Source organism: Macrotis lagotis, chromosome X (genome assembly GCF_037893015.1).
Source record: "Macrotis lagotis isolate mMagLag1 chromosome X, bilby.v1.9.chrom.fasta, whole genome shotgun sequence".
NCBI classification, from domain to species: Eukaryota; Metazoa; Chordata; class Mammalia; order Peramelemorphia; family Peramelidae; genus Macrotis; species Macrotis lagotis.
Window position 1 is genome coordinate 151,630,054 of NC_133666.1, and position 23,447 is coordinate 151,653,500.

Here is a 23,447-nt window from a genome sequence, read left to right on the forward strand (position 1 = left end):
CTCCATGAAATATTGTTCTTTTGGCAGAAAAATCATTCATAAAGGCACAAATTAAAGTTCCAAACTTATCCCTCCTTCCCTGCCCCACATATGGCTGTTGTTTTTTCTAAAAGTTCTTTTAAAATATATGAGTTGTCTTTGAACCTATACTCACTTAAAATCTAAAAGACCATTAGTTGGTACTATTATAATTATTACTATTTAATATTTGGAAAATGTTGAATGTGTAGAAAACATAATGCCTGAATTTCAGTTCATTGTTTTAGTATTTCACAACATGATTTTAATATTGTGGGTTCTCCTTTCTTTTATCTTAATAATACTCTTTAGATGTAGTTATTCTTCCTCAGCTGTTTGTTTGAGAGTTTATGGCCAATCCTCTCATTAGTCTCCATACATAACTATGTTGGTCTTTGGATGACATATAGTTTATCATCTTCTCTAAAGTCAAAAGTCTTTTAAGTTGAATAGAGCTTTCTAGAAGTTTCATTCCAATATTCATAGTCATTCCATGCCAGAATGAGGCACTAAGGTATGGACTTAATGGAAACATGATTCAATATTAATTAGGAAATTAATGTTCATCTATTGCTTTTTAGTGGAATTTCCCTTTGGTTTCTCTGGTTTGGAAAATTGGACCTGCCCTTTGCTGCGGAAATACTGTGGTTGTCAAACCAGCAGAACAGACCCCACTCACCACTCTTCATATAGCATCATTAATTAAAGAAGTAAGTTTTCTAAGTTTCATTGGGCTCCCTAACAATCTATGATGTAAAAAACTGGAGTAAAGCCCTCACTAAGAAGCATTCTGCTGATCCAAATTCCCTGTTTCACATTATATGAAACTCTTACTTCATCTGACTCAAATTGACTGGTGGGTTCTGACCAAATGTAAGGAAACATTAAAATCCTTGACAATTATTTCAGGAAATCCACATAAATATATCCCAGTATGGGAAGACTTGCACAAAATGATTCAGAATAATGTGAGCAGAACCAAAAGAAAAATCTATACAGTAATAGTAAAATTATTTTAAGAATGACTTTGAGTGACTAAGTAATTTTGACTGCTACAAATACACATCTTAAAAATAAAGGATATATAAAGAAAGATATCTGTATCCAGAGAATAGAAATAGAAAGATTTATAGAATAATTTTACAAGTATACACCTCTTGTTTCTAATAATGACCATCTCTGGGGCAGGGGGAGGAGAAGAAAAAGGAAAAAAATTTACATTATAACTTTGTTGTATGTTTGGAGGGAATAGCAAGTTGCAGTTTTATGTGTAATCATTTTTATTGTACTATTATGTAAATGCTTGTTTTGTTCCATGAATTGAAAATAAAATAAAATTCAAATATAAATATCAACATATATTTATATATATATATATATATATATGTGTGTGTGTGTGTGTGTATATATATCCCAGAATAAAAAGTCATCAGAACTAAGTTCTCTATGACTAGATGTCTCAAAAATAAATTTTAATTCCTTTTCTTGCTTTTTCTGTTTAAAAAAGATTTAGGGGGGCGGCTAGGTGGCGTAGTGGATAAAGCACCAGCCTTGGAGTCAGGAGTACCTGGGTTCAAATCCAGCCTCAGACACTTAATTACCTAGCTGTGTGGCCTTGGGCAAGCCACTTAACCCTGTTTGCCTTGCAAAAACCTAAAAAAAAAAAAAAGATTTAGGTAGCATCGTATATACAATGTTAATACACTTTTTAGTCTCTTTAGATTGCATATGGTTTTGAATAGCCTTAATCTTTGTCTCTATATACAAAGCTTTTTTATTATTCTTCAGCATTTCAATATTTTGATTTTCTTGGTATACATGCTCTCTCCACTGATACAACTAATGCACAAAACATAAATTAGTGGGAGATCTTGAGTTGCTGTGACTTAAACCAATAAGACCCCAAAAAGACTGATTCTTGGACAATAGGTACAGATTTTACCACTGGTCTGATTTCTGGCTCAGTAGAGTCTTCCTGGGCTTATACTTTAAGCCAGATAACAAAACTCAGGGTCTTCTAAAGGCTTACTCTACTACTTCATCATAGTGTGACCCTTTTAAGATTGGAAATGTTCCTTCCTCCCAAGACTCTAAGAACTAAATCTGACTCTTCAGTGATCAATCTTAATGTTGTAATCTAAAAGGATTATGGGAATTCAATGTCATATCATGATGAGGCATTAGAAAAAGAACCTGGGGAACAAAAGATAGAGATAGAGAGATAGATCAATAGGCAGAAAGAATATGTATATATCACTCATAATTCCCAGATCTTTCTGGCATGGCTGCTGTCATGTCCACTCTCTTCCTGGTAAAAGAAAGTGAAGAAATGTAAAATATTTACCTCAAATGTCTTTAGAATATACCAAAGATTTCTGTCATGATGAATGAATTAATGAAATCATACTTCAAGAAAAACAATTTTTTTTTTACCTTCTGTTCCTCTTCCTCCAAATTCCCAGAAACCTATATCATCCATAGGTCAATCTGCATATACTTTTTGAAAGATAGTTCACTCTTCGAGAATAAAACAAATAATGAAAATTAATTAATGGGTGGGGATTTACTATTTGGTATAGTTATCTTCAATGATTACATTCTGACATTCCATCATCATCATCATCATAAGCAAGGGGCTTTTTTCTATTGTAGCAGCTTTATATCCTTTTATTCAGGGGTTAATTTGTGGCTTTCCCTCCTTTAGGCAGGATTTCCTCCAGGAGTAGTAAATATTGTGCCTGGTTATGGACCCACTGCTGGAGCAGCCATTTCTTCTCACATGGATGTAGATAAAGTGTCTTTCACAGGGTCCACAGAGGTAAGACAAATTAGACATTAAAAGCAATTTTATGTAATCATATTGTGATTTATGTAGTTATATTGGGATCAAGTTCCATTTAAATTACATTCTTATCTAATGCTTTCAAACACAATTTAAAGGAAGAAATCTAAAGAGAGAATAGTCTTCAATGTAATTTAATGATTATTTATTAAGTACCTTCTAAATACCTGGTACTGTGCTAGATTTAAAAGAATGCAGCCTTAATGGGAGCAGAAGGGTCTCTCTCCTATGCTTTTTGTTGATTGATGGAGGTACTGTCATTTTCCTTCCTAACACCCATTAAACTGCCCTTCCTAATTGTATTTGTCATTGATAGACAAGCATCAAAATGAGCACTAATAGTGCAAGGAAGGCCAAGAGGGATCATAATGATGAATCACAAAGGGATGTATAAGAAATGACTGTGAGTGAAAGCGAAACAAAGTCATAGTCATAAACTGAATGGTTTACACATAGCGTTATAATGTAATGATGGATACTGTGATGGAAATACAAATCAAGTCATGGAAATTTTGAATGATTAGATTATTGCTTCATAGGATCAATGCTATATAGTGTGCCAGGGTAAATAAGGTTTTATATGTCTGTGGTACTTTAGAGCTTACAAAGTAATTTTCTTACAAAACCCTGTTATGAATAGTACAGGTCTTGAAGTCAGAAATTTTGGATTCAAGTCCAGGTTTGGTCACTAAGCAACTACACATACTCAGCAAACCACAATCTCTCTGTATCTCAATTTCCTCCTCTGTATAATAAAAGAGCTGGTTCAGAGAAACTTTAAAGTCCCATCCAATTCAATTTTGTTAGTTGGGAAGGAAAGGAGAGAGGAGAGGGAAAGATCCATCCAAAAGGACTATGTTAAGAAAAAGAGTTCACATGTATATTTCATAACCATCTACATCCATTACAGTAAAGTGTCCACCTTAAGTTTTTAATTATAATAGTCATCCAGAAGGATTCCATACCAGAGTAAGTCTCTTTCTAGATTCACTGAACACAGTTGAATTAAACCACTAAACTAGTTTAATGTAACAAAAAAAAATACTCAAGGAAATTCAAGTGTTATGTTTGTAATTTATGACAGCAGTCAACAGGTTACATGCTTTCATTGTTCTATTGGTATTAGTAGTTCCTTGATATAGTAAAATTTATAACCCCTTTATGCCTTCTCATTCTATACAATTATTGTCCATTTTCCCCATAAGGGATATACTAAAAATTGGAGGACTTCTATTTATTATTTTAATGGCTCCTAGGTACTAATACACTAAAAAGACATTCCAGCTATCATCTCTTATTCTTGTTACCTGATTACCTCCTTTTTTGCTCATACATGACCTCAGTTTAATCTTTCATACCTCTAAGAAATCAAAGTTGTTGATGTACTGAAATCCATTTATATATGCCTCATGTATTTCTATGATCTTTTGAATTATTTGTAATTATAATTCTTTTGAAAGTTGATAGTCAACACATTATTTTAGGAACAGGATGTTTGGGATGGCTGAAAGCACTGTGTATTTTCCCATTTGCAGTTCAGTCTTATTTCTTCCTACTATTGAATTCTATGCCTAACTCATTATCCATCTATGATGACTGCTAAAGCTATACATGTGGTCAGACTTATTGGACAGGCTAATAATCCAAGTGTATGACATAACTTGGGCAACATATTTTTCATCCACTTTGGTTTTCCAGCATTGATGGACAATAATCATACAAAATAAAAATTTCAAAAGATTCATTTTTTCCAATTAGTTTAATTGAAATATGTTATTAAAATTCAGTATTATGACATCAATTGGCAATGGGGTTATATGACTTGCCCAAGGTCACACAGTGACCTTAATAGATACAATATCTGAAACTGGATTTGAACTCGGGTCCTTTCTGACTGCAAGGCTGATGCTTTATCTACTGCATCACCTAATTGTTCTTTTGTAAAAGTTTAATTTAAAAAACAATTTGCTAAATGCCAGATATTACAATAGAAACCAATTTGGGGGCAGCTAGGTGGTGCAGTGGATAGAGTACCAGCCTTGGAATCAGGAATATCTAAGTTCAAATCCAGCCTCAGACACTTAATAATTACCTAGCTGTGTGGCCTTGGGCAAGCCACTTAACCCCATTTGCCTTGAAAAAAAAAAAATTTGGCGGGATTGTCATTCAACAAGATAAAATGTAGAAATATATGAGAATAATCAAAAGTCATTCTTGTTTTCTTTCCTTGAAGTATTGTGAAAAGGAGATTGAGATAGTGAACCTTAAGAATAAAGGAGATCATAGAACTATACAACTTTCAAATTGGAAATCATTTAGTCTAGTTTCCCCTCTGAGTAACTACAAAGACAAACAAATAATATAAATGAGGAAAATCTTGAGAAATCCAGGATTTAGGAATCCAAGAACCATTCAACTTTCCCTGTTGGGAACCAGCTTCCTCTTTATTTTATCTTTCAGGTTGGCCTGTTAATCACAGAGGCTGCTGGGAAGAGCAACCTGAAGAGGACTACACTGGAACTGGGAGGGAAAAGTCCTTGCATTGTATTTGCTGATGCTGACTGTTAGTATAATTAATGTTTTTTCCCTTACTTTTGCCATGCAAGATAGCAATGAGCTAAATTATTTCTAACTAGATTATTGAGCTGAGACTTTTTTAAATCAATAATTACCATCCTAAGTCCTTTCTGTTTCAAAGCACTTTGCTGGGTTTTAGGGATGCAAAAGACAAAACCCAAGAAATTGCTCTCTTCCAGTGGCTTAGATTCTGCTTGAGTATATATTAGGGGAAAAAAGCAAACAAACAAAAGTTCCACTTTCTTTACTTTTGGAAATTAATCAACAATTTAAAAAGCTATGAATTGTGCTTTTAGATCTTATTAGAGGGCAACTAGATGGTGCAGTGATTGGAACACCTGCCCTGGAGTCAGGAGGACCTGAGTTCAAATCTAGTCTCAGACCTTAATAATTACATAGCTGCGTGACCTTGGGAAAGTCATTTAACCCCAATGCCTTCCAAAAAAGTTAAAAAAGAATACCACAGAAAAGCACACACACACACACACACACACACACACACACACACACACACACGCAAACCATATAGACCTTATCATAACAGCAGGAGGCCTAAGTTCAAAGGTAAAGGACACATGAACTTTTGATGTAATACTGCTGTCTACTTCCTGATACACCTTTTAGATGATACTGTCCTTGCATTTTCTGTACTACCTTGAGATGTGCTTGCTTTAAAAAGTCTTTTTTTCCCCACAAGTTAGCTCAGAAAAATTTTAAGGTGAGAAAAGTCCATTAAGTTAAAGGAAACTGAGTACTTAGGCTATTACAATAAAGATAACAAAAATAATAATAAAACCTAGCATAAACATACACACTCACACACACACAAACACACACACATATAATTGTAAAGCTTGGAAAAGTGATTTGCAAATAATATATCATTTGATTGTCACAGCCACCCTGGGAAGTAGGTACCATTATTATCACTATTTTACAATTGAGGAAACTGAGATGTGACCTACTCAAGGCCAAACAACAAGTAAGCATCAAAGGTTAGATTTGAACTCAGGTATTCTTTTTTTTTATTTTTTTTAGGATTTTGCAAGACAAATGGGGTTAAGTGGCTTGCCCAAGGCCACGCAGCTAGATAATTATTAAGTGTCTGAGGTCAGATTTGAACTCAGGTTCTCCTGACTCCAGGGCAGGTACTCTATCCACTGTGCCACCTAGCTGCCCCTGAACTTAGGTATTCTTGACTCTGTGCCTATCGCTGTTGTTTTAGTGGCCTCTAACCTATCAAAGTTAATGGAGAATCTCCTAAATACAATGAATTGTCTATTCAGCCAGGAAATAATTTGATCTTGGCAGTATAGTTTTCTTTTAAAATTATATTTAACTCCAAAGTTAAGTTTCTGGGAATTAATAAGTAAAAAAGATTATATTGTCTTCCAATATAGGTTTAATTTTTTAAAAATCATCATATGACTTTTAAATATGTATATAAATATATCAATATATATGCAAGTTTTGTTTGTTTTTATTTGAAGAATATTGACTCACTCTTTGAGGCATTTTTGAAATATTCTTTCTGGAAAACAGGAATTAAAGATTGCAAAAGAGAAAAAGGAAACTTTAGCTTTTGCTCCAGTGGTTTCCTTTTACCATAGAGAATAATTTCTCAAGTCTTTTCAAGTAATGTTTTGATTCAATTGAGCATAATAGACTTATACAATCATTTCATGTTTTTTTTTCCCATTAGCCAGTTTTAATGTTATCCCCATTCACAAATATTTAGTAACAATGAAGTCCAAAAAAAATCATACTTCTATGTATTTAAAAAGCTGAAAGACACTTCCTCTCCTCTTGGAAAAAATAAAATAATAATAATAATAGAAACATCTTTTGGAAATATGTTCTTTTTGATGTATGATTTTTTTTTATAGTGGATAGTGCTGTGGAGTTCGCACACCAGGGTGTTTTCTACCACCAGGGTCAGTGTTGCATCGCTGCATCAAGACTTTTTGTGGAAGAGTCTATTTACAATGAGTTTGTTCAGAGATGTGTAGAGCGTGCCAAAAAATACACACTGGGGAATCCTCTCATCCCAGGAGTACAGCAAGGCCCTCAGGTTGGTAATTAAAAGAATGAACAAAATAGGAAATAGAGATTAATAAAGGGAAGAAAGTTTATCTCTATGTCCTTTCTCTAAATCCAAAACGAATGAAGATAATGCTGTCCTTGCTTGGTTTCCTAGGCTTGATTGGAACAGATTGGAAAGATGTTTTGTTTTCCTGGGCTTGATGCCTGGAGTCAAAAAGACCTGAGTTGAAATCTCCACTCAAACACTAACTATGTGACCATGGTCAAATCTCTCAGCTGTTTTCTCATTTATAAAATGGGAATTATAATAGTATCTACCTCATAAAAGTTCAAATAATAAAACATAGGAATAGTTCTAGGCAAACCTTAAAGTCCTAAATTAATGCTATTTTTGTTAATCATTATATACATATATATATATATGTGTGTGTGTGTGTGTGTGTGTATACATATGTATGTATGTATGTATGTATTTAAAGTCCCTCAACCCTATTCTCTTCCTCTGTATGCATAAAACCATCCTCACATGCCCTCTTACCCATCTGATTGTGAAGAATCCCTCAAATGAAGAACAGACTAATTCCTTTAAGATAAATGGGAATTGTTTTTACACTTTTCCATTAATTCACAAGGGATGAGAGACCTTGAAGTGGATGAAATACAGTGAGGGTTTATACCTCAATATAAAATTCAAACTGCTTCCCTGAATTCAGGTCTAATTCATTCTCTCCTTTCTCCCCCACCTTTTCCTTCTTCCTCCTCCCTCAAAAACTCTATCTTCCCCTAGTTTCTCTCATTCCACACTCATTCTACAGCCCATCCTGTTCTCTTCCCTCAACTTTTTCCCATTCCCATGTGTTAGATTTCAATAATTTGTTTAATGATGCCAATATTCTCTTAATGTCTGCATACACTTGAAAAAAACCTTCTAACTTTCCAGTTCTCTAGGTACATAAATTTTTCACCTTAAGTTACATACAAGGAACTTGCCTCCATTGGTGGAGGAAGTATCTTCACTGAGAATTCCATAAACCAACCAGAGTTCTTGTATCCTGCCAGATGCTGCTAGGAACCAAAGAGCCTTATTTTACTAGTTGAATAATGAAGTAATCAAACAGGTGTTTGTTGGGAAATGCTAAGGGTATGGCATTATGCTAACTAAGATGAACTGTAAGACACATAGGAGATGAGAAGAGAAGAGAATAAGTATTTATATGTAACCGACTAAATGCTGGACTGCAAGCTGGTTTGTTCTGGGTTTTTTTAGGAAATATTTTATTTAATCACATACAGGATAAGAGATACGTAGCCATATGTGGCATAGTAGTTAAAGTACCAAGCTTTGAGTCAGAAAGATTCCATCTTTTTGAGTTTAAAACTGGCCTCATATACTAACTGTGTGACCCCAGGCAAGTCACTTTACCCAGTTTCCTCATCTATAAAATCAGCTGGAGAAAGAAATTATAAATCAATATCTTTGCCAAGTGTCTTTGCCAGTATCTCTGCCAAGAAAATCCAAAATGAGGTCAAAGTGAGTTGGGCTAGACTGAACACAACTGAATAACAAGAACAAAAGCTAAGAGACTGAGACCTCATCCAATTCAGCTCCCTCATTTTACTTAATTAATCTTTGAGCTTCATTCTAAAAGAAGAACATGACATCAGGGAGGTGATGCTATGACAAGCACATGAATTGGATTTGGGGGTGTTAAGTCACCAGCCTCACTATTCCAGAGCCATCTGGGTCCAGGACAACTGGAGATGGCCTTGGATGCGAGGCAGTAAGTGATAAGTGACTTGCCCAGGGTCACACAGCTAGTTAATATCAGTTGCCTGAGGTCAGATTTGAACTCTGGTCATCCTGACTCCAAGACCAGTGCTCTATCCACTGCACCATTAGGAAACAGAGAAAAAGAGAAATAAAGTACCTTACCCATGATCACAAAAGTACTTAGTAACAGAGACAAGATTTGGACTCAGATCCTCTGACTCCAAATCCAATGTTCTTTTCTACTTCCTGTCCTTTAAGAACACAAGGATTTCTCCATTTCTTTCAGAAAGGGGAACAATCCTTGTGGGCTTGACAGTTCTATTCGAATAGTGTAAGACTACTTGAATTAAGCCTGCAGAGGTAATGAATGAGATTTAAATAGAAAAAAGAACATAAGAGACCATTCAAAGCAAGAGCTCTACTGTACACATTAACAAAGAGGTGGTACTTATTTGAGGAGTAGTAAGAAATATAATCAGATAGGTATGGTGAGGTCCAATTAGAAATGGACTTGAGAGGCCGGACACAAAGGGGAGCCTGACAACTGCAGCATGGCAGACAAGGAGAAGAAGAAGGAGAGCATCTTGGACCTGTCGAAGTACATAGACAAGACCATCCACGTGAAGTTCCAGGGAGGCCGAGAGACCAGTGAAACCTTAAAAGGATTTGACCTTTTGCTCAATCCAGTACTTGATGGCACCGTTGAATATATGAGAGATCCCAATGACCAGTACAAGCTCACTGAAAACACACGTCAGCTGGGGCTGGTGGTCTGCAGGGGGACCTCGGTAGTATTGATTTGCCCTCAGGATGGCATGGAGGCCATCCCAAACCCCTTCATCCAGCAGCAGGATGGATAGCCCCAGGCTGCAACCAGATATCCTGGTGGCTTCTCAGCTCTGTTGAACAGGGCTATGCAATTCCAGTTAATCAGGGAAATAGTTTCTTTTCTGAAAGGACTCAGTTGCCTTCCCTCATTATAACTTGCCAGCTGTGAGAGAAGAGATACTTTTTTTGGTGTATTTTTTTCTAATAAAATTACAAAACAAATCTGTTAAGCAAAAAAGAAATGGACTTGGAAGTCAGGTCAAGGAGTTTTGATTTGATGAAGTAGGCTTTAAAGATGATGAAAGTCGTATTTTATGAAGAATAAGTTTGCAAATTTCTTATATGCAAGATGGATTGGAGAGGAGAGTCTGAAGTCAGAGGGATCATAGAGAAGCCATTATGTGACATTGGTAGCAGAGAGGAAAAAATATTTTGAAAGAAGATAATAACCAAGTATGAAATGGAATGTGAAAGGGGGGAAAAGAGAGCCAAAGACTCCAAAAGGTGAACCAAATGTTTCTAAGTTGACAAACTAAAAGTATAAGGACATTGATACCAGAAATTGGGGAGGAGACTCAGTCTAAGGAATGGAGAAAGAGAAGGATGACATGAGTTTAGAAAAGATGTTGAATCTGATTTCCATCTCTGCCCCTCGGTATCTGCAAGATCTGTCTGTCATTTAAGCTAAGAGCCTCAATTTCCTCAATCACAAAATCAGTACATAAGATTAGAATTAAATTCTTTGTCACAAAATTAAAGATTCAGAACAGGAAAAGTTCTTAAAAATTCATGAGTACAGTACCAGAAGAGGAAGCTGAGGCTCATAGAGCAGAAGTGATCTGCCCAGGGTCACAGTTGATGGCCAACCCCAATCTAGATGAAATACTAAGTTCTATCAAGTTCTGAATCTATGCTGATGTTATCCTTCTCATTGGTTGTATGATCATATGTTGGGAATGTGAGACTTAAGGATAGCACAGAGAAAACTTAAGATATTAATTTGTACATCATTATAGTATGGTTGTCAGAAGACAATGGTGCAATGTTTCCAGACCCATAGGTATGAGAATTTTTATTCTAGTTATCCTCATGAGGGCAGACTAGACTAGACTAGAAGCAGAGAAGGAGAGTAAAATGGAGGTGGGAGTGATCTATAAGTGTCCTGCTTTGGGAAAGGCACCATGTAGTCTTTGGCATATTTGTACCATAATAGAGTAACATGTGCTACAATACTGAAAACTTGTTTGTACAGTAAGCAAGATTCATGAAAAAAATAAATTTAATGTTTCTTGTTAAAATGCAGTTAAGAAAATAGAACAAGGACAGTTTTCATTTTAAATTTGTAACCCCAGTGCTTAGTATATAGAAGAAACTAAACCTGGGATTTCATTTGTTTAAAGCAGAGATCAACCTCTCAGCCAGCAGGCCACAAATTGTAAAACTCCCCAAGTATGACCAGAACAGATGAAACTTGGGGAATGTTAACAACGCAAATAAAAATACAATATAATATAGATGTTAATTTGTGTTTTTCCAAGTTAATATTGGCTTAAAGGGATCAGTTTCTATTTGAGTTGATGGCACTTGAGAATTCTCTGGTAAGGAAATCCCTCTTATCAGTGCAGCTCAGCACCTTCTCTATTACTTGGTCTTAGAGAGTTGCCCAAAGCACTTATATTTTAAGTGATTCATTCAGGTAGGTCCAGAAGCTAGCTATTATGCCATATTGTTTTTTTAGTAACACATGGTAAGTGCTTGTGATGGATAGGTTGATTGACTATATAAGGTGACCTTTTTGAAAACTAATTATCTCTATATAATACTTTGGAACTTAACTCTTTTTTTTGTTTTTGCAAAGCAATAAGTTTAAGTGATTTTCCCAAGGTCACACGGCTAGATAATTATTACATGTCTGAGTTCAGATTTGAACTCAGGTCCTCCTGACTCCAGGGCCAGTGCTCTCTATCCACTGTACCAGCTAGCTGCCCCTTTCTTTGGAACTTAAAAGCATATAACAGTCTTATGTGATAGACAGTACAAATGTTGTCATCCCATTTTAAGGATGAGGAAACTGAGACACATGGTCCAATTGAGTCACCTTGTAGTCATAGCCAAATAAATGGTGGAGCTAGAAGCTGAGTCTTCTGACTCTAAATCCAGTCCTGTTTCTCCTACATCATACTTTCTTTGATTTTGTCAGCCTTATATTGTTCCCCCCCCCAAAAAAAATTGTGCACTTTTAGACTGCTTCCTTCCTTTGATAATTTTACCTTTTTTTAGCATAACAAAAAATGTTGAAGTACTTAACAAAGAAATGAATATTTGCTTAATTCTTCTTACTTAGGATAACCTCAATAACATGCAATAATGTCAAGAGAGAGTTACTTCGAAAATGCTAATTGACTGTAAATGTGTGTATTGTGTTGGCTATTACTAAGTAACTGGCCTGGAAACACTAGCCTTCCAGTCTTAAGTTACCATTTTTAAACTTCTCTTGATGAGTTTTGCCATAAGCTTTATTGATTTCAGGGGAGACTGTGAATTCATTGGGAACAAATATCTTCTAAATTGTAGACCCAGTTCTTGATGACTCTAATTTTTTTAACCAAATAAAAGTAAACCAAGATTAATTGAAGTATTTTTCTTAATTTTAAAAGCAGATTGGGGGGGGGGCAGCTGGGTGGCACAGTGGATAGAGTACTGGCCTGGAGTCAGGAAGACCTGAGTTCAAATTTGATCTTAGACATTTAACAATTACCTAGCTGTGTGAGCTTGGGCAAGTCATTTAACTCAATTGCCTTAAATAAATATTTTTTTAAAAAGCATATTGAATGGACTTTGGTTTAATTATAATTGGACAAAATTTTATTATTTCATTCTCCAAGACTTTTAGTTCAAGATGATTCAAAATCTGTACATTTATATTGACATATTCTGGATTAATTTAAGACCAGACATGTAAATTTAAAGAAGAGGCTTCTTTTTTTTCCTTTATATTAGCCACATGTCAAAGAATTATTTCAATTATAAGTATCTCAACATACACATGTGTAGTAATAAGAATCTTAATGTCCACTAAGGTAATACTTTACCAAGCTAGATTTTTAAAAATTAATTTTCAGGTTAGCAAGGTTATTTATATATATTTGCAATATTTAATCTTTTTTTCTTGATCACAATTTCAAAGAATCGTTGTCACTGTTTTTTTCTTTCCTTTCTGCTATTCTTCTTCCCCTGCCCCTCATATTTTCATATAGATTGATAAAGAACAGTACAATAAAATACTCGACCTCATTGAGAGTGGGAAGAAGGAAGGAGCCAAACTGGAATGCGGAGGAGGACCATGGGGAGAAAAAGGTTACTTCATCCAACCCACAGTTTTCTCCAATGTTACTGATGAGATGCGCATTGCCAAAGAAGAGGTAAAGGACTTGATTACATTCTGTTCCTTCAGTTACTTTCATTTTTGTCTACACACTTGTACACAAAGTATCTATTTTTAAGACATAACAAGATGAAGGATTCCTCTAATAATTGCTAATCTTCCTTCCTATTTTACCTTAATTAGCTTCTCTCATCCATGGATAGAATTATAGCTGTTGCCATTTACACTAAGGAGCACAGAGCAATCCCAAACATCTGTAAATAATTACAAATCATCATATAGAAGTTCCAAATATATTTTACCCAAGTAAGAGGAAGAGGAAATATTTCTATATGCTAAAAAAACTTTTTCCCATTCCATGATAAAGAAATTTTTTTCACCTACCTTGTGCAAATAATTATTGTCTTGACTTGAATTTATGCAATATAATTGAAATCGTTGAGCCTTTTTTTAAAGAATCATAGATCTTGAGGAGATCAAGAAACATCATTTGATCCAAAGCATTGTCTTATAGGCTGGTGAATAAATAAGCCATCCAGAATAAACTGTAGATTGTTGTTGTTGTGATAATGATAATGATGATGATGATTGTTGTCCTTTGTAATCGAAGAAGACCATGACATCAAGTGAATGATGACATGACCTGCATATTATGTTGTTTAAAGAGAAGGGAATGTTGTGTGAAAATTTCCTTCTCACTGTGTTTCAGAATTGTCTTTACCAAATGATCTAATAGTATAGGAAAAAGGACTTCTGGTTGGCCTGAATGCAGTGGGTGAACTTGACATTTTAGATATAGGTCTTTCCCATGTCATCGAGGCACACAGAATTATTCCAGTAATGCCAAACAGTATCAGTATGGTACTTTTATGGCAATAACTTACAACAATACAGTAAAACTAACCTGTCTCATGATGATCTAATCATCAGTTTGGTAATATTTAGTAATAAGCTTTCAACAATAAAGCAAAGCTGGGGCAACTAGGTGGAGCAATGGATAGAGCACTGGTTCTAGAGTCAGGAAGACCTGAGTTCAAATTTAGCCTCAGACACTTAATAATTACCTAGTTGTGTGACCTTGGTCAAGTCACTTAACCCCATTTCTTTGCAAAATAAATAAATAAATGATTGAATAGATGAATAGATAAATAAATAAATAAACATTAACCTGTCACTCAATGATCTTTACTATTCAGCTCTATAACCATACTCCCCCTGGAGCCCAAAGATTTTGGTTTCCCAAAAGCTGCCTGACAAGTCATGGGAATTATGTCACCAGATCACTAATCAGCATTATTTGTGGTCATTTGATGGTACCTGATCATCTTTGAAGACTTCACAATATCTACTAGCATTTTTATCACCCTGTCAAGAAGTTTTCTCTTCTATTCAAGTTTCTGCTTACCTTTCTCCTTAATTACCCTATTCCACCTAATAATAACAATGATAATAATAATTACTAATGTTTAAATAGCATTCTAAGGGTTACAGAATGCCCATTACTTAACAGAAACACTAGAAAAATGCACTGGGTACATTTTCCTTACAAAATAACATCTTTGGAAAAACTCCTTTGTTTTCTCTTTTTTTACATCATGCTCATTCCTTTTACTTCTTCTCTTTCCAAGAGACCTGTTTGTTTCACTCCCTTATTAATTGTATCCTACATTTCTATCATAAGCTCACAGAACTAGAACTAGAAGGAATCTCAGAAGATTTTAATACCCATTTATTTTTCCTGATGGAAAAACCTGAGACCTAGGGAGTAAATGACACAAGATCTCACGATAGTCAGCATTTGGTGGGGATGTGATCTCATATCCTTTGACTCCAACATGCCCTTGTATAGTGTCCTCATTTTTTGTTGTTATTGTTGATGAAGATTGTAGTGGTAGTGTTCAATAGTTTCAGTCATCTTCAACACTTCACAAAGGAGCAGCCAGGTGGTGCAGTGTATAGAGCACTGACCTTGGAGTCAGGAGGATGGGGGTTCAAATCCAGACACTTGACACTGGCTAGCTGTGTGACCCTGGGTAAGTCACTTAACCCTGATTGCCTTGCATCCAAGACCATCTCCAATTGTCCTGCTTCATAACTGGCCACTGGATCCAGATGACTCTGGAGGAGAAAGTGAGGCTGATACTTAGTACAGCATCTGCCTCACTCAAATCCAATTCATGTGTTTGCCATAGCATCATCTCCCTGATGTTATGGGCTTCTTTGAGAACAAAGGACAAACATCAACACTTCAAGATCCCATTTAGGATTTTCATGGCAAAGATATTGAAGCGGTTTGCCATTTTCTTCTCTAGCTCGTTTCCACAGATGAGGAAACTGAGACAAACAACACTGTGACTTTCTCAAGAGTCACACAGTTGTCCTCTTATAGCCTATTTAACTTCTCAGACAATGATAGAATCTCTGATCTCATTATCTTTACTCATACAGAGACACTGAGATAACATAAGTGTTAGACTCCTAATTAATAAGACCTAGTTTTAAACTTTCCTTCTGACACTTACTAGCTATGGGGACATGTCACAGCTTCTGCGATTCAACCATTCCTCAGGATTTACCTACTAAGTCATAGCAGGGTAATACACTGATTTTGATGGAGACAATTCCCAATGCTAGTAAAAATCAAGGATTTCATATATGTGTGTGTATACATATTTATATGTGTGTGTGTTACCTCACTCATTATTTACCCTTTTGATAGGTAAGATATCTGAGGTTTAGTATTGGCAAAGTGACTTGCCCAAGGTATTACAGCTGGTGGACAGAAGTATGGGAACAGAATTCCAATCCTCCTGATTTTTATCTATAAATTCTCTGTTTTAGAACATTTTGCCATTGATTTCATGTTGTTTCCCTTTAGAATCAATCTGCATTGTAGTCATATTCAATTCCAAGGGACTATGGTTATATATAAGCACTTTTTTTCTTTCAGAGAGGAACAACTTTACTAAGTAATTTATATGCCTTTGTTTTAAGAATTCTTAGGCAACTAAAAATCAGTCTTTGCATAGTGCTTGTAAGCCAGATCTGAATTTAAATGAAAGGCTTGAGGCAGAAATCTATGACCACAAAACAAAATATCTTGCTCATGTTGTTTGTACACATTTTATTTTTTTAAATCTTATTTCCTTTTTTATATCATAGATACTGCCCAATGAATTCCTTTCATTGACTCACCAATAATTTAAAACTGATTGATTAAAGTGATCAAATATGGCAGCATATCAATATTTGGCCTCTTTAGTCTCCAACTCTTTGACAAAAAGATAGTAGTGGGGCAACTAGGTGGATTGGAGTAGCTAGGTGGTACAGTGGATTGGGCACTAGCTCTGAAGTCAGGAGGGCCTGAGTTCAAAAATGACTTCAGACACTTAATACTTACCTGTGTGACCTTGGACAAGTCACTTATGCCATTGCATTGCCAAAAAAAGAAAAGAAAAGAAATAAAAGGTAGTGGCCACATTAAGAATTGCCCAGGCTCAGATATTTTACAACTTCTGGCAATTCTTGGCTAAAAAAACTGAGTAACTGACTAGTGATTTGGATAATTTAGAAGAATCTATATTGTTTCTGACTTGGAGGGGATCTTTGATATCTCTTAATATAACTCCCTTCTTTTACATATAAAGAAAATAGAGTAACCAAAAGTAAATTGATTTGCCTAAGGTAAAAGACTCACATTACATTTTTTTCCACTAGCAGCAAAGGAGAAACCTCAAAAACCAAAGGATAGTACAAAAAAAAAAGTTAAAAGTTAAAAAATATATTACAGATAATTAATTAAAGACTTTTTTATAGAAGGTATTTTGGTGTGGAAGAGTGAACTTAAAATTCATGATGTCTCAGATTCTATAATTCTGCCAACTAAAGGATTGACTTCCATTTCAAATTGGAGATTTTCTATGTTGGATTTTGTTCTTACCAATTTCTGAGTCATTCCCTGATATTGAACTTTTAAGGCCATTTGAGGGTATAATAATTCTTTGCAATAGGAATAAATATGTATATATGTATATGTATGTATTGTATACACACACACACACACATTTCTTGTTGGGTTATAGAATGGGAATGAGATTTGGAACAATACCTGGCACAAATTGACTTTTGGTCAATATTATGTCAGAGAATAAGAGGGATTCCAGCTCACACTGTCCATACCCTTCTATAGCAAACTGGAGACAGTAAATGGAAAAAACACACTCAAGCTTGGGTGGGTCAGGTTACAGAAAACAAATGCCAATCCAAATTGAAGGCTTAACAAACTGGACCATTCTTTGATTTTCACAAATAGTTTAATAGCTTTCAAACAATTTTTTTTCAATGATGTGTTCCCAGTTCTTGGTTCCAGAAGGACAAAAGGGGGAAATAGCCAAGATGTTACTTCATAATTGTTACAGTATATCTGGAATATAAATTTCAAGGAAAATCCAAAAACATGAAGCTGATTGCAAATACTAAAATATTTATTCTACCCATTGCCAAAACAAATGATTTTTTAGTTCTAAGAGACAGCCTAAAATAATTTATGCAAATGTTTGGAAGTCCTAAAGCATTTTTGAACTATTAACATTTATTGACTGCATTTGCTCCTATAAATTAATATATATTAATATATAAATTAATGTATTATATAAATAAATCTACATTTTTAAAACTATTTAAATATTTAACTTTTCTGTCCCATTCCCCATAAGCATAAGGTATGAATCTTCTAATTGAATCATTCATTCACTTTGGAACTCAGGAATCTTAGCTGATAAAGACGTAGGCTTGAGTTTTTGAGTCATTCCTTTTTATACAAATTATTTCCTTCATTCTATGTTCAAAATTAAAGAAATGACTCCTGGCTATGAATACTGTCATGGGCTAGCCATCAGACCATAAAACATACTTGCTCTGAGAGAATATTTCTCATTAAAAAAATCACACTGATGAATATTTTCTTTCAGAAGGTTGGTTTATTCTTGCTATAGGTGTCCCCTATGGACAGTTAGGTGACACAATGGATAGAGCACCAGCCCTGGAGTCAAGAGGACCAGAGTTCAAATTCAACTTCAGATACTTGACACTTACTAGCTGTGTGACCTTGGGCAAGTCACTTAACCCTGACTGTCTCACATTCAGGACCATCTTCAGTTGTCCTGATTCATATCTTGCCACTGGACCCAGATGACTCTGGAAGACAAAGTGAAGCTGGTGGCTTAGCACAGTACCCCCTCACTCAAATCTAAATTATGTGCTTGTCAGGGCATCATCTCCCTGATGTAAAGGTCTTTGAAAATGAAGGACAAATATCTCTCACAGGATGTCCCCAAAGTCTTAGTGCAGTTTTAAGCTTTGGAAGCAACTTAAAAACACACTAAATCTTTTAGGATGCCCTGTATTTATGCAGTTTTTACCAAAAGCAAAAAGTAAGAATAGGAAGATAAAAAAATTCTTACCCTAAATTTGATTTCTCACATAAATACCATGTATCTTAGGTATAGAATCATAAATCTAAAGTATTTTTAGGGACATTGGAGGCAATCTATTATAACATTCTCATTTTATGTATAAGCAAACTGAGACTGAAAAAAGGCAAAGTGATTTGCACAATATCAAATACATAGTAAAGTAGTAGAGTCAACATGAGAACCCACGTCCTCTGATTCTGATTCTGGCATTCTCTTCACTGTAACATGGTATCTCCTGAACTGTTTGTCTTAATGGCTATTCATTCAACAAGCATTTATTAAATGTCTACTGTTTTCAAGGTACTATGCTATTCCTCTAATCTTGAGGAACTTAAGATCTATTTGATTAAAATTATTTGCCACTGATATAATTCTAACACAGGAATATAGTTACTAATTTATCCCAAAGTTATTTCAAATACCCTTTCAGGAAAATCCCTAGTTTAACAAATCTGCCCTGCTTCAGCTCATGTCCCATACTAAAAGGAAAACAACAAAAGAAAACTATACACACATCAAAAAAAAAACAAAAACAATGTGATTTGGTTCATATTTGTGTGGTTTCTCCCTCTCACCATCTTTTTCTCTTTCTCATTCCTTTCACTTTTTTTTTCTCTCTCTCTCTCCTTTCTATGGAGCAGATTTTTGGACCAGTCCAACAAATCATGAAGTTTAAAACTATTGATGAAGTGATCAGAAGGGCCAACAATACCCACTATGGCTTAGCAGCAGGCATTTTTACCAAAGACCTTGACAAAGCATTGACAATTTCCTCTGCTCTTCAAGCTGGAACAGTCTGGTAAGTCAAACTTCATTGATGGAGCCTTTTAGGAGATTCTATTACATCTCAAATCACATTAAGAGAAAAACCTAGACATTTGAAAACCAGCTTTTTTCCTTTCAAACTAGAAAGAAGCAGATTTTTTCTCTGCTTGCTTTCTAAGCTATTGATAATTGTATAGATGAGTAATATGGTAGTTTAAATGATATGCACCCATTCATCAAGCTTTGTTTCTTGAAGATATTTAATGGAAATTTGTTATTTAAAATTAATTAATTGAGAGGTAGTATAATGTTCATAAATAATATGACAAATTTTAGTAATATATATAATGCAAGCATAAATAATATTACTAATAAATAAACTATTTTTATAAAATATATAACATTATTGATATAAATATAATAAATAATAATGCTGATTGAATTAAATTGAAATGTTTATGTAAAATGCTCTTATCTTTGCAGGGTGAATTGCTATGGGGTACCTACATGTCAAGTCCCTTTTGGTGGATTCAAAATGTCTGGAAATGGACGAGAAATGTAAGTAAGGCCTTTTGGCATTTTAGGAGGTATAACTATGATATGTGGTTTTTTTTTAATACCGCTTGATGTTTCCTGTGTGCTCAAGAGTAAATGCAAAGTCTATTTTTTATCATGTACCCCCCTTCCTCTTTCTTAAGAACCTATAAACCCAAATAGCTCATTGAATCTTAGATTCCACAGCTTAATATGAAAAAGTGCATGCAAATAGATAAAACTACATTCTTACTTGTGTGTATATATATATATATATACATATATATATATGTATATATGATTTGTTTCTGGATAAAAGATAAGAATCAAAATAGAACAATATTCATATTCATTTAAAGAACTGTATAATATATTTTTCTTTATAAATTTACCATTATAAGAAAAATGTACTAATTTTACCAGTTTTAAAATACATAATGGTTATGTTATCTTCTCAATTTTAAGCAAAGGTCTTTCCATTTCACTCCAACCAACAGGATTGTTGGCTAGTAATAAATATTTGAATTTTTAATTCTTCTGTAATATTTCCATAATATTTGCTTCTTGTTTTGATGTATTCATTTTGTGGTGTTTATTTGAAAGAGTATTAGAATTCCCAATGGTAAATTTCTATTGAATGGTCACCTTTAGGGGGCAGCTAGGTGGCACAATGGACAGAGCACAGGCCCTGGAGTCAGGAGGACCTGAGTTCAAATCCAACCTCAGACACTTAATAATTACCTAGCTGTGTGGTCTTGGGCAAATCACTTAACCCCTTGCCGTACAAAAACTTTAAAAAAATGAATGGTCATCTTTAATCACATGATTCCATAATAATTTCATAATAACTGTCAAATGATTCCTGAATACTGTAAAAATTCATCTTCCTTCTGTTCATTAGTCATCTAGAAAATATATGTATGCTACTCACTAGTATTTAATAATTTCATTCACATAGAGACATAACTAAGGAAGGATGTCAAGGATTTTGTATCAGGTACCAATCTGGGAAGAAAGGAATATTTACTCTTCCCATGTTATAAATGGTCCCAGTCTGTACTTTTTCAGGAGTTTGGAGACAGGATTATGGGCTCTAAAAGATGGAATAGGGTCACAGCTCTTAGCCAATTAACAGAGAAGCAACACTTCTTTATCAAGTGAAACCGCATATAGTTTAAACATACAATTGCTTGATTCCTCCCAGTTGTCCTCTAGACTGCATTGCTGACTCACTCCACTCCTTACCCTCCATCCAGTGCCAGTAACTTACATAATTAGATAGTCCCAGTAATTGGCTTTGGAAACATTTCTAGAATGTCAGCCTGGAGTCTGATGAGGTAATATATGTGTTACTTAAGTATAATAAGAACATTATTTTTAAAATTTCCAATTTCTAAATTTGGGTATCCAAAAATGTCATAATTTTTATAGGAGTTTATAAGAGAAGAATCATTAATACATAAAATGCCTCTAATTGCTTCTATTATTGATGTTTCTGAAAAGATTAAAATGTTTCTGAGGACATTAATTTCAAAGCTTTTGTGAAGGGTCCATAAATAGGATTTTGTGAATATGGAAAATTACCCATGTAGAAATATCTTCTACTGATATAATTCATCTTTAATTATATTCTTTCATATTTGAAATCCTTAGACAATTAGTTATTTATCCATGGTAACAGAGAAAGGACTTTAACTCTTGCTTTCCTGGCTCCAAGACTTTCCTTTTACCCCATACTACCCTGTCATATATACCCTAATAAAAAAATAGTACTGAGACATTAACTATACTGTATAGAGAACTATTTCAAATGAAATTTTGGATTTTTTCCTCTCCAGGGGAGAGTATTGTCTCCATGAATACATCGAAGTCAAGGCTGTCACAGTCAAGATTTCTGAGAAGAACTCCTAAGAATGGCATAACATCAATAGATAACCCTAAAATATGACAGATATTACAGTTGCCATTTTATCTGATTATTTACTTTACATTATGAAAAATTAAATCTAAAACATCTTATATACCTTCTTACTTTCATGTAAATATGGTGAATCCTATTCTTCTTGAAAGTCTTTGTCATGCAAAAAAGCTCAAGTATTAGAACTATCATGAGTTTTTCTTAATAGATGATTCTTGCAAAGTTTAAGTCATTATAAAAATTAAGAGGACCATTTATTGTTCCAGTTTTTCTTAATGGTAATGATTAATTGAAACTTACTACATATGTTATCACAAAATAGATGTTCTCTCTTCACTGATCCTGTTAAGTCATCTTTTACCTTTGGAAATGATCCTTCATTGTGAAAAAATTACCATGTCCAGTGAAGTAATAACCACTTTGCTTAACTATAATTTCTATATCAAATACATTAAAATGATTTTATATAACTCTGTGTATATGTGGATATTTTAAAAATAGATCTTCATTGTAGAGATTTCAACTTTGTATAATGTAAGGCATATGGTGCTGAATTGGTCATGCATTTTATGCATATTTGTATCTAAGGCATAGGTCCCTGAGCTTTTCCTCATGAAGTTGTTGATATTGTTTTAAATTTCCATATTAAAAAATATGGAAGGGAATTGGAGAGTATGGTGGACAAAGAAGAATATTAAGGGTGATGCTGACAGTGCAAGTTAACAATTTATAGTCTCTATGCAACCCAGAATTTCAGGGTTACAGATTTGAAAGGTATTTTGGAAGTCAACTACTTTATCTTCCTCATTTTACAGAAGGGTAAACAGTGAAAAGAACTTGAATAGTAATTGATGTCACAACAAATAGCAAATCTGGAATTTGAACCAGGTTCTCTAGCTCCAAACCCAGCACTCATTCCCATTGCACCACTCCAACAAATTACAAGGAAGAGGGAATGTACAGCTGCTTTAGATATTAACCCAAGTCTTCAAAGTCAGCTTGTTGATCATGATGGAATTATTAAGAACTTCTGATATAAGCAACAATAATAATAATTTCCTTTACTTGTCATCAACACCCTTTCCCATTCTCAGTCTTTTATACCTACATTTTTCTACTATTATAACTTCCCATATGAAATTTACATGTTTAAGAATGTCTTCTAAGAAGTCTGAGAATAGAGGAATTCAAAGGATCACAGATTTAGAACTGGAAAAAACTTGAGATCATTTTCTCCTGTTTTCTCATCCTATAACTCAGACAGAATGAGGTAAAATGATTTGCCCAGGATC

At 34.4% G+C, this 23,447-nt stretch overlaps 1 protein-coding gene and 1 pseudogene across 1 annotated transcript in view; both read left to right on the forward strand.

Moving 5' to 3' along the window:
- Positions 1 to 22,625, forward strand: part of LOC141503129 (aldehyde dehydrogenase 1A1-like) — a 47,097-nt gene extending 24,472 nt beyond the window's left edge. Inside the window, exons 6-13 of the mRNA XM_074208321.1 lie at positions 600 to 728; positions 2,723 to 2,836; positions 5,321 to 5,423; positions 7,324 to 7,508; positions 13,337 to 13,501; positions 19,580 to 19,737; positions 20,187 to 20,261; positions 22,076 to 22,625. Of these exons, the coding sequence (XP_074064422.1) occupies positions 600 to 728; positions 2,723 to 2,836; positions 5,321 to 5,423; positions 7,324 to 7,508; positions 13,337 to 13,501; positions 19,580 to 19,737; positions 20,187 to 20,261; positions 22,076 to 22,148 (1,002 nt within the window). The 3' untranslated portion in view covers positions 22,149 to 22,625. The remainder of the gene's footprint in view (positions 1 to 599; positions 729 to 2,722; positions 2,837 to 5,320; positions 5,424 to 7,323; positions 7,509 to 13,336; positions 13,502 to 19,579; positions 19,738 to 20,186; positions 20,262 to 22,075) is intronic.
- LOC141503130 (U6 snRNA-associated Sm-like protein LSm7 pseudogene) lies at positions 7,515 to 13,321 on the forward strand (annotated as a pseudogene).
- Positions 22,626 to 23,447: the final 822 nt, after the last annotated feature.